Raw genomic sequence first — 12857 nt, forward strand, 5'->3', positions numbered from 1 at the left:
TGCAAGCTTACTGTGGGTTCATAGACAATTAAAAAACCCTTGGTTAAGATGTAGCCCCCCCAACCCCAACCCGGTGCAGCACTATTTACAACAGCTAGAATCTGGAAAAAATCCGAGTGCCCCAAAACAGACGACTGGTTAAAGAAACTTTGGTATATCTACAGAATAGAATACTATGCAGCTGTTAGAAAAGGTGAAGTCATGAAATTTGCATATAAATGGATCGACATGGAGAGTATCATGCTAAGTGAAGTGAGTCAGAAAGAGAGGGACAGACATAATAGGACTGCACTCATTTGTGGAATATAAAGTAACATAATAGGAGACTAACACCTAAGGACAGTTAAAATAAGGGTTAGGAGGACTGTCCCAAGGCCTGATAGCCGATCTCATGCGCTGGGGGAAAAGGTAGCTGGGATGGAAAGAGGAGCACCAAATAAATGATGGTTGGAGGGATCTCTCGGGATAGTAGATACATGTTGAAAGTAGACTGTGGACCAAATATGATGGCTGCTTGTTACCTATATTGCAAACCACAACACCCAAAAGGATAGAGAGAGTAAGAGGGAAAGAGGAATTGTGCCTGCCACAGAGGCAGGAGGTAGGAAGGGGTGGGGGTTGGGGGAGGGATACTGGGAATACTGGAGGTGGAGAATGGGCACTGGTGGAGGGATGGGTACTTGAACATTGTTTGACTGAAATGCAGTCATGAAAGTCTGTAAGTCTGTAAATGTATCTCATTATGATTCATTAAAATAAAGAAAAATAAAAGTAAAAAAATTAAAATAATCTCAAAAAAATGATGTAGTCCCTCTACAAGTTCCAAAATTTTAATTCTTTTTTTTCAAACCCAAGAAACGCTTCTATCCTTCATTGCTCATTTTCCTGCACTGTTAATGGAGAATGTGCAAAGATTTTTGTAGGGGGTATGTGGTTAACTTCCATTAAACTATAAATAGGGCATTTACATACACTTCATAAATAGGAAAACGGTCTGCTTCTATGCCTTGTGAATGCTCAATAGTCAGCTAGGTTTCTAAAACAAGATCCAGAACAAGGTAGAAGGCAGCAAATGATACTGGCAGCTGAGGAGGCTCGTTCTTCTTCCATGTGCTTATGCTGAGTCCTTGGGATTCTGCCCCAAACTAGCTTTCCCATCTGCTGTTCTCTTGAGGTTCCACCGCCACCACCCAGCCCAAGACACCTGATTCACCTTCTCTAGCTTGGCAAGAATTCCCTACCTCGTCTTTCTGCTATGGTCTCACCCTCTCCAGCTCATCCCAAATCCTAGCTGTCAGGCTCATGTTCCTAAGACCCAGATCTTTCCTGAGCTATAGACTCATGTGACATCTTTTCTAGTGTGTCACTTCAGAGAGAGCAAACCTTCTAGATGGGAGCTCTTTGGGTCTTAGACCAAAGGACCAACTGTCCTCAAACAGATCTCCTCTGGATAATTCACAGATATAGATAATCCAGCAGGTGCAAAACAACATATATTTTGTTCTCTCAAAAATCCCCCATAGACTTCCTGCTAGACTATACTAGGACTACCTTAGCCTCTCAAGAGAGAAGACTCAGAAGCACGTGATTTCTCCTTTCTTCCAAATTATCCAGTGCCACAATATTGCTGAGAGTAAGGAATTCCATGTCAGATATATCCCCACACATCTTCTCACCATTATCAGTCATCGCTGCCTTAGACTGGGGCCTCTTCTGCTCTCTTCATAATGACTTGGTTCCTGTTTTTACCTGTCACTGCTCTCTTCTCACAGCCAGAGGGACAAAGGTAGCTTGAAGCTTGTTTTTGTATGACTAGAGGAACAAGACTGGTTTCTGCTTTTAAAGGAAGAGAGGAAAGACAGAAGGGAAGGAGGGAGGGAGGAAGGGAGGGAGAGAGGGAGGGAGGGAGGGAGGGAGGGAGAGATGCAGAGAGGGAGGGAGAGTAAGGAAGGGAATTGAAAGATGAAAGGAAGGAAAAAAGGAAGAAAAAATGGGAGGGAGAAGAAATAAGGGAAGGAGCAAGAAAGGAAGGAAAGGAAAAAAGAAAGGAAGGAGGGAGGGAAGGAAAGAAAGAAAAGAAAGGAAGGAAGGAAGGAAGGAAGGAAGGAAGGAAGGAAGGAAGGAAGGAAGGAAGAAAGGAAGGAAGGGAGGGAGGAAAGAAAGAAGGGAGGGAGGAAGGGAGGGAGGGAGGGAGGAAGGAAGGAAGGAAGGATGGAAGGAAGGAAAGAAGGAAGGAAGGCAGGGAGGGAGGGAGGGAGGAAGGAAGGAAGGAAGGAAGGAAGGAAGGAAGGAAGGAAGGAAGGAAGGAAGGAAGGAAGGAAGGAAGGAAGGAAGGGAGGGAGGGAGGGAGGGGAGGAAGGAAGGAGAGAGGGGAGGGAAGGGAAGGGAAGAGAGAAGGAAGGAAAATAATATATGACAGATACCATAAAGTTTTAAATATTTATGATTTGGCAACGTAAGAGAAATTGTCTGATCCCAGTTAGTCTATGCTCCACCCTTACAAACCTTCTTCTTTTAGTTCACTTTGTATAGGAAAACACTTGAATGAAAATTTTAATCCTTTTTTCTTAAGTGTGATTATTGGTGGCAATGTTTGTTTTATCAGCTGTACAGTTTTCGGATTCTTGAAGGCTAGATTTTTGGCCTAACTTTCATTTATAATTATCCCTCTCTGCCAAATTCTACCTTAGATGGTAGATGTACTGTCGATAGAAGAGCTCCTATAGTAATCTTCCATAGTACTCTTCTATGTATAGAAGAGCCTTTTGTATAGAAGTTACTTTCTATACAAACCATGAAACAAATGCTAATTAAAAACTCTAATTTTTTATGGTTGTCTGTTTTGTTTTTGGGGCCATGCCCAGTGGTGCAAGATTTACTCCTGGCTCTATACTCAGGAATCACTTCTGGCAGGCTGGGGAATGCCAGGGATTAAACCTAGGTTTGTCCAAGTGCAAAGTCAAGTGTCCTACCCTCTGTATGGTCATTCTGGACCCTAGTTTGGTGGTTTTGATCTAGTCACAACTACTTTGCTAATATAACAGAAATGAAAAGATGCATATATAGTGATTGATGTTTGAACTGGTTGAAAAACAACAACAATGATAATATTATAGTTGTTGGCATAATAATATACAATCTATTTATGGTTAACACTTAACTAAACGGTTAGAAAGCAAATCCATGCTTTATCTCAATCACATTCACTTGAAAATTTCACTTGCTCAGCACAAAGATGTTGAGTTTTCTTAGACCCATGGAGGCAAATCAACACTGTCCACAGATACATCGGCTCACACAATGTCAGATCAAGAGAAATATTTGTGACAGTTATTTTCTAATTTCCCACATTAAAATGTACCATTAGAAAACTAGAGTAGGCATTTAAATTTTTTTGCAGACTCACAAATATTAAACTTTTGTTAGAAAGCACCATTTTTAGTTATGTATTTTAGTATTTTAGTTTATGTTATGCCCTATCACTATTAGTAAGTTCATGGGATATACGTATAAATTAGGAAAGTAAAAAGAATTCTCAACTTTAAGTACACTATTTGGTTATCTTCTGAATATTCAGTGATATGTGCACAAATAACATATTGACCTAAAATAATAATGTAGTATGAAACAAAATCTCTATTTTTATATCTTTTTATATTATAAGTTATGAACATGAAAATTGTCTTTTTTATTTCAATTTTTTTTGCTATACCTGGTTGTGTCCGCAGCTATTCTTGTCCGCTGCTTATAGGTTGCTTCTGGTGGTATTTGGGGGTACCATGCAGCATCAGAGACTGCACCTGAGCCTTCCCCATGCACAACATGCACATTAGCCCTTTCAGCCATCTCTCAGCCCCAAACACAAGAATTCTTGAGAAGTATTCCTGGCCCTCTATTGCCAATAAGAATTCTGTAATTATTGATTCCATTTTCCCTCCTTTACCACTTTATTCTAAATCCCCAATATAATTCTGTCATTATTCCTAAAATTAAAGACCGAAAATAAAGTAGGGACAATGGGACTCTAGAATGGGTACAGGAGGTAAAGCACTTGCCTTGCGTGCAATTAACCCTAGTTTGAATCCCAGACACACCCTGAAGAATACCAGGACTCCTGAGCAGAGAGCCAAGAATAGATCTTGAACACCACTGGGGATGGAACCAATGTTCCCCCAAACAAACAAGGTACACCAGCGAGGGGTGTGGTATTGGAATTATGTGCATGGAATACCATCATTAATCACTGTCACTGTCATCCCATTGCTCATCAATTTGCTTGATCGGGCAACAGTAACGTCTCCATCTTGACACTTGCTGTTGATGTTTTTGGCATGTTGAATACGCCACGGGTAGCTTGCTGGTCTCTGCTGGGCGGGCGGGATACTCTTGGTAGCTTGCTGGGCTCTCCGAGAGGGACGGAGGAATTGAACCCTTATCAGCCGCATGCAAGGCAAACGCCCTACCCTCTGTGCTATCACTTCAGCGCATCACTAATAGTGTTATCAATGACAGAAACTTAATAAAAAAAGAGCTAAACTGTTTTTAAAATGACAGTGGGAGGAAGGAATAATGAATAATTCTTTGCTAGAAAGATTAAGTGGATCCTTTACTCCAGAATTGGGAAAGGAGTTTAGTGATAGAGAGAGTAAATTCTGTGGACAGAAAAAAAAACAAAACAAAACATTGTGTGGTGCAGAGTGATGCTACAGAGGAGAGCTACGGGACCAGAGGAGAGGGAATATGAGAAGTGCTTCTGGGTGGAGACAGGAATTGGATTCCATTTAACATCCTGAGGTGGGAGGTCCGGGGGACAGGTCAAGAACAGAATTCCTTTCTTTATGGTTTTTTTAAAAAAATATTTTGTCTCTGATTGTTTTGTTTTTGAGCCACACCTGGCAGTGCTCAGGGCTTACTCCTGGCTCTGTACTCAGGGATCACTCCTGGAGGGCGTGGGGGGGCGCATATGGGGAGCCAGACATCTAACCTGGATTGGCCATGTACAAAGCAAGTGCTATGCTATCGCTCTAGCCCTGTTCTCTGATTTTGAACTATTTTGTATCTGATTAAAGTGACTTGACTTTGGGACTAACGCACAAACGCCAAGCTTTTGTTAGGATATGAACCTTAGCTTTCGCATGCCATACACTGTTCCTTCAGTATTTCTAGGATAGGAGGGCAAGAGAACACTTTAAAATTAAATAAACTTGGTATATTGGTTATTGTACTATAAATACAGTGTCACTATGCATTTGTTTTCCTTCCATAAAACAAGGTTTACAGGAACCCAGATTTTTAGCAGTTTTTTCAGGGTTTGGTCTCACATTTCTGGTCTGCATTCTTCTTCTTTTCCAGAAAAAGGTACTCAGATAAACACTCTGAGAAGCTCTGGTTTAGTACAAAGGCAATATTTAGACTTCATGGGCACACAGGTGAAAATGCAATTAGACTTTCAAGAAAGCCACAGGGAAGGTGTAAATGTTAATCATATTTAGTTTTGCTTTTGTCCTTTTCAGCCTGAAAAGTGTTGAGAAGAATATTACTACAAAGTACCTGAAGCATGGGTGAGTGGGGAAGATTGAAAATGATTGAGCTGAGGATGAAAATGTTCTCTGTGCTTTGGTACCTGGACACCGATTTCCATATCAGTGCATTTGTCTCAAGAATCTTGTAGAACAGGAAAAGTGCTGGAGGCAAATACACGAAGCTCTGATTTTCAGAAATGAGGAGGGACTTCTATAAACTATATAGAAATAGCTTAATTTTAGGGACAGAGACACTAAGAGGCAGTTTAAAATAATCTATTCCTTTTGGAACATCCTTTTGGAAATTTGGAAAATCTTAGGGCCATTTTGAAATAAATGCTATAAATCAATTAAGTACTTACCTCCCTTACCAAAAAGTCCAGAAATATTTTTGATATTTTTTCCATTGTGCAAAATGGGAAAATTGGGCCCCCCAAATGGTAGTCTTTTTTTTTTTTAAAGTAACAGATTTTATTTTAGAGGGCTTTTAGGGAAGGAGGAAGGGATAATCGAAATAGAATAACAGTAGGAGTAACTCGCTCAAGAGAGAACGCAGCCTCCTCCGAGGATGGAGAGAGCTCTACACACATCCTAGCACTGGACACAAAAGCATGAACGTACACATCTTAAGAGAGGAGATGTGGGCGACACATGTGCTCGGGCACTACATGTGCTCAGTCACATGGGCACAAGCAGCACATGGGCTCAGGCAGCATATGCGCCCCAAATGGCAGTCTTAAAATTATTATTATTAACTTATTATTATTATTATTCTCCTTGTTATGCTAGAGGTTTATCTAGCAGAAGCTATACATATTAATCTCATTTTATTTTATGTTTAAGGTCTCCAGCCAGGCCAATGCTATCTGGGTCATGACAATGTCCTTATATTCCTGAGGACAAGACGTCCAAGCCTTGGGTGTTAGGGCGGTTGCGGGAGCTTGTTGCCTGTTTGGTTATCACCCCTGTTAAGTACCATAATGTTGTGAGCTGGCAGAGCTGTATGTCCCAAAGGCCAGGACAGTCAACAACGTGCCAGAGGCCTCTGACAAAAATATGTGATATGTTTGCCAAGGAAATTATGAAAAATAACAAAAGCTTGTTCTTTCACTTGTGGAAATTTGATATGCCAAAAACACTAACAAGTCTCACAATGGAGACGTTACTGGTGCCCGCTCGAGCAAACTGATGAGCAACGGGATGACAGTGACAGTGATTTATTTATTCATTTATTTATTTATTTATTTATTTATTATGGTAGCTGCTTTTTTTTTTTTTTTTTGCTTTTTGGGTCACACCCAGCAATGCACAGGGGTTACTCCTGGTTCATGCACTCAGGAACTACTCCTGGCGGTGCTCAGGGGACCATATGGGATGCTGGGTATTGAACCTGGGTCGGCCGCATGCAAGGCAAATGCCCTACCTGCTGTGCTATTGCTCCAGCCCCTAGCTTTTTTTCTTTTTCTTTTTTTTTTTTTTTTTTAGCTCTGAAGCGGTACTAAATTTACAAGAACAGTAAGGCTAAAAATATAAAATTATGTGCTATGACAACCGTGGCATCTGGAGATAGGTTTCTACATGCAAAAACGCCAAACCCTTTTCCCCAACATAACCTGACCCAGAATTACAATTTCTAAACACAAGCAAAGAGGAGCTGCTATGTTTGAAGCAGGAGGCTCGCCAGAGCCTGGGTCAGTAAATCCCTCATACCATTCACGGCCCATCTTTCCCCACGCCCTGCAGTGATTCCACATGCTCCCTAACGCTTACAAGGGCCAATACACCAAGAAGAAATTTAATAGTCACATAAAATCCATGAAGTGCGGAGAGGGGTATGACTCAGCCTTCATTTTGTCTTTTGAGATTAAGAAATAGACTTTCGTGGGGTCTTCTGTGAGCAGGTGAAGAAGTATAGACACAAGTGGGGGGAACAGATGGCGTGTTTCAGCCCAAATGACTCTGGAGCGGTACCTTTACTTCAAGGCTGAGCCTGGGGACACGTCAAATGACTTGGAAACATTCCATAAGAAACTGAAGCTAAGGGCCAGGGAGAGGCTCAGGAACTGGGACATTCACTTTGCCTCAGGAGCCCTAGATTCAGCCTGACACCATGTGATCCAGGAATCTCTAGAAGTGACCCCACCCCCACGCCCTGCCAGCACCTGAAGGCTGGTAAAATGAGTTGCATGGTTTGCAGCACCAGGCTTTGAAATGTAGAATGGTGAGCTCACCCCGGGGTTCAGGAAATATCTCTGAGTACTGTAACTTAGAATGATGATATATATATATATATATATATATATATATATATAGAGAGAGAGAGAGAGAGAGAGAGAGAGAGAGAGAGAAATGTTGGGAAGTTGGGTGGGAGGCACCTTGAGAGGCACCTAGAAGCAACCGTTTCGTCTTAACACCCATTAAAGAGACTTGGGCTGCGAACCTTAGGGGTTTGGAGGGTTGGGATTTTAGAAAAGATGGGAAATGACAGCACATAATTTTTTCATAGCACATAATTTCATTTCAAATGATTCTGTGGAAATCAAAATTTAAGATTTGTTCTGAGTGTCTTCAGGAAGCAGGATTAAGGGTCAATGGGTAGAAAGGGAAGGCAGACAAATGACAGCTCTGTCAAAAAAAAATTCATTAATAGTCAAAACCAGTTATTGACAGAATGGGCCACTGAACTTTGTCATGAAAGTGTGTGACCACAGTTCAAGAACTTCTGGCTATGTTTTATGTTACAAATATGATTTACAAATTTGAATCAGGAATTGGATTTGATGCCTCCTAATTCTGAAAAGGAATGATTCAAAATACGTTCCCATTTATATAGAATTCTAAACTTCCCAAACTCCAAGCCAAAATATTTCAATATACTGATTCAGGACAAGGAATATTTACTTCAAAATGCCCCTAAGATTTTGCAAATTTCCAAAAGGATGTTACAACAAGTGATAGATTATACAGAGGAGAGTTCTAGTGACCACTGTCAATAGTTGACGTGCCATCAATGCTCTATGTAGTTACTTTTTAACCATGATTGATAGATAATGAATCTATTTTGTGTTTTTGCTTTGGGACCACGTCCAGTGGTGCTCCTAGACTACGCTTGATGAAATGCTCAGGAGTTATTCTCAGCAGAGTTCTGGAGACCAGATGGTATTGGGGACCAAAGTCTGAGCTTGCACATGCAAAGCATGCGCACCAGTCATTTGACTATCTCTCAGCCTATTGATAACGAATCTGCAAATTATTCCCAAACTGCCTGGACCAATGAGTTCATCACATCAAAATAGATTCCATGACTCCGCTTATATTTACTTCCAAAGTTAATGTATTTATACAAATAAGTTCTCAATAAATGAAAGTACATGTCAAGCTATTTTTTTTAAAAGGTTTTGATTGTGTGATACTTTAAAAAATGTAATTGCTGTTTAGAGGATTGTTTCTTTCAGTTTCTCCATATACAAATGCTAATTGTAATTGTTTTACACATAACGTTTTAATCATGATAACATTACTACTCAAACTCAATACTGTGATTAATAGCACTGCTTACCACCTTTTTTGATCTTTGCAATATTAGTTCTCCCATACTGTGTCTTCTCCTAGAGGAACTGATCCATTATATTGCCCAAGGGATTATATTGCAGGTCCTGGTAAGTGCAAGAACTTTAGAGAGGGGCTGGAAAACTGTTTATCCATAACTCCTGTACAATATCAACACCCCCATGTCTAATAACGAGGGGGAGGGATGTGACTTTTGAATAGTTTCTATACACGTTTACCAGAGAGTTGCATTCTCTGTCAATGATCCCTTGGTTGCACAGCTTTAGGCTTCACGTTCTGCTTTATCTGCTCTACAACAAGCCCAGGAATACGTGGTCCTGGCCTGGGTTTCACCAGACACCACTGATGGTGCCTGCAACCCTCGAAAGCCATAAATGTGCATGTAAATGTATTTGTTAAGAGGTCAACAGAGACCAGTTCCTATTCAAACTCAGCCAGCGCACAGGATGACTGTGTCACTCCTTGTCATTTTGCTTTACATTATACAAAAGGAGAGAATATTTACTTCATAAAATATTTAGGTTTTTTTCCTCTACTCCAAAATGCCTCTGGCTTCAAAGTCCAAAATTGTTTTGTTTCATAAAAGGTATGACTATGTCACTGATTTTACCTTTTATCATTAGTTTTAGCTTCTGGGAGTGTTCAGGGGCTTGTCCTGGCTCAATGCCTAGAAGTGCTCCTGAGAGAACTCTGGGAGAGCCTGCAGTGCCAGGGACCCAATTCAGACCTTTTGCAAGCAAACCATGCACAGCCCCCCTAAGCTGTTTCTCTGTCTTGCGATTTATTTGAAACATAAATTTACCTAGCGATGTAATGCATGATGTGTTCTTTTTGTTGTTGTGGTGGTGGTGGTGGTTTTGTTTGGTGACCACAATGGTAGGACTCTGGGCTTACTCCCAGCTCGGTGCTCAGGGATCACTCCAGAGATGATCAGAGGATTACAGGCAGTGCTGGGTGTCAAACCAGAGTCAGTCATATACCAGGAGAGCGCCTTAATGCCTATATGATATCTCCAGTCCCTGACTCATTTTGAATTAACCTACATTGACACTAATTATGTAACCTTGGACAAGTCATATATTCTTTTTAATTTCACCCCTAGCCCTCGGTGCATTTCTGTGTAAGGCAAAAAAGATTGATATGGAAATTCATTGTTCACATTCTCTTGTTGCTGATTTCTGACTCACATTCAGAGCAAAGCACAGTTCTCTGTGTTCCTCATAGTCACAAATATATTATCTTCCAACATCCACAACTCTGAAGAATGCTAGCAACAAGCATACTTTTCAAATTACTAACCCTCCCCTCCCCCCAGCATACAGGACACAAAATAAGGGATAAGTCCATGTATAAACGCGCTTTAGAAATGGGACTATTCCATGACCTCTAAACACCTCCAACCCTAAAGGATTCCAGCCACACAAGCACATCTACTTTGAAAACACTTTCGACCCATCTTCCCCCAGAACTCATTTGACTTTATACTGTTTCAATATGAAAAATAAGCCATGCAGCAGAGCTTGGATGAACTTGGAGAATAAGGACATGTACAAAGACCAGAAACACAAGAGCCAGACTCCTCTGAAGGGAAAGCACGTCAAAACAGACCCGCCTGCTATTTGGTCCTCAGTTACTCCGTGGGCTCCAGTGCCTTCCCGCTGTCCGGTCTCCCGAATTTCCACATTTGAGATGGGGCTGCCCGGGGGCTTCTGCTCTAGGAGGTATCTAAGAATCCCTCATTAATGAAGCTCAGGGAAAGGCAGGCCCTGGCATCCTACCAAATAGCTCCCCAGGACTTACCAGCTGCTCTGCTGGTGCCGTCCTGCCCAGGTGCCGGTTCTGCTGTTCGTGAACAGAGGATTGGCAGGTTGGGGAGCTGGGAGGAAATGTAATTTACTGCATCTGGTAGCAGAGAACAGGGAATACAATTAGGCACAGTGTTGGCGGCCCACTGAGTTCGTGCGGAGACAGCAGCTCGCTGGCCTACATAGTGGACGGCGGAAGCAGCCACAGCGTGAGAGGATCAGGGTAAACAAAGAAAAGCATTTGTCCTGTGACTGGGATTCAGCAGACAAGCTGAGATAGGAAGGAATCCTGGCCAGAGAGTTCAAGCCCCGCACCTGCTCTGCGTGTGACTCGGGTCACACGCACACGGAAAGCTCTCGAGTCTCAGAGTACAAAGAGTTCAGAGGGAAAACAAACAGCGGACGGGGGGAGCCATTATCAAACTGGTGGGATTGATGGACCCAATATGAGACAGCAGAATAGAAATGTGCATGAAACAGGGAGGGAAAGTGGATGCGAGCACATTCCCTGAACCGGAAATACTGCTTTCCGTGCTAGATTCATTCAGAAGACTAATTTGATAGGCATTGAAACAAGCAGACAAACTTTCAAACTTGACCCGACGATTCCAATACTTTAGTGTTTCAGCCAGAAAATGGTGACATTTCGAACAGTGAACTAACTCACCCAAGGCTTAGGTGCAGAGAATATGGCTCAGCCACATGGGGGGAGGGGCCCTGCCTATAAAAAAGACAGACCTCAGGGAGGTGACACCCTGGAGGATAAGAAAAGAACAGCAGCAGGATGTCAACATATCACCGGACAGGAGGAACCCCCTGGGGGTAGACAAGGAGAATTTATTTTTCCTCCAGAGGCAAGTGGAAAAGGAGAGGAAGATTCTAAAAGGGCCAGATAAGTGCTATGATTAGCTTCCTGTGTCACATACAACCATGTCATGAAATCCTGGAATGCACACTTCCAGAGTGCATCCTCTTGGCTCACTCCTTTAATCTCAAACTTCTCTCCGTACCCTGGTGACCCAGCCTTAGTTCTGGCAGGCAGGCTTTCCTTAAAAAAAAAAAAAAAAAAAGAAAAAAAAGAAAAGTTCGAACTCTAGAGGACTGTGAACAGATACCAGATTAGCCCTGGTTCAATTCTACACTGTCGAAACCATTTGTGAACTCATGTTTGAGTCTACAGGGCAATCCAGTGATGCACTGATAATGAAACGTTATATTCTTAGAGCAAGGAGTCCCATCTGTAGTGGTTGGGGGGCAGAGTTTCTCTCAGGGAATGGATTTTCCATTTCACCCATCAGAGAGAAAAGACAGGAAACCAGGAGTAGACAGACAGATCTTAGGTTGGAGTGGGACTCAGTTACCATCTCTCTCTGTGGCCAGTGACTGCTTAGACCCTCGGCTAGGAAGATGGGGTCAAAGACTCTTTATTCTAAGGAAGGAAACTGGACATCCCGGATGATGACAGTTGGAAGATGGCCCAGAAACAGCCTTTCTGGGCTGATGATGGGTTGGATATGAACTTGGGGCTCTGAATGTGACCGTGTATGTCTGAGTGATATGTCTATTCTCTACTTTGAATTGCCCTGCCCTTATTCTTGAACTTAGGTTGCAGACTTTAGTTTTAATGTGGGGAGTATTGGAATGGACTTAGGGCCTTGACCTGCCCAAAGTTGGGATAAAAGAGAATAAATGATTTGGGTAAGAAGGCCCTGAAGGAGTAGGGGTAGACTGCTAATAGTGACCCTGCAGGAAGCATGGACAACAAGAGAGGTCTAGAGGGACAGTATAAAGGGAGAGAGGATATTTCAGAGAAGATCTGCAGACGTTCTGACTTTGGTTGAATACTTCTAAAAATATGCAGAATAGGATTTCGGTATTTTGGATTATCTGCATCCAAATGAAAGTTCAACCCATGTGTCTGGTACACTCTACGCTAACGATAGAATTCCTTAGACATGTC

The 12857-nt window shown here is 42.0% G+C and overlaps 1 protein-coding gene across 5 annotated transcripts in view; it reads right to left on the reverse strand.

The window, feature by feature from the left end:
* PALM2AKAP2 (PALM2 and AKAP2 fusion) overlaps positions 1-12857 on the reverse strand; it is a 525161-nt gene that overhangs the window by 225663 nt on the left and 286641 nt on the right. The window contains exon 7 of one of the 5 annotated variants that reach the window (XM_004600291.2): positions 10893-10994. The exons of the other annotated variants lie outside the window; for them this stretch is intronic. Coding sequence (XP_004600348.2) covers positions 10893-10994 — 102 coding nt within the window. The remainder of the gene's footprint in view (positions 1-10892; positions 10995-12857) is intronic. 5 annotated transcript variants of the gene reach the window in all.

Source organism: Sorex araneus, chromosome 1, assembly GCF_027595985.1.
Source record: "Sorex araneus isolate mSorAra2 chromosome 1, mSorAra2.pri, whole genome shotgun sequence".
NCBI lineage: Eukaryota > Metazoa > Chordata > Mammalia > Eulipotyphla > Soricidae > Sorex > Sorex araneus.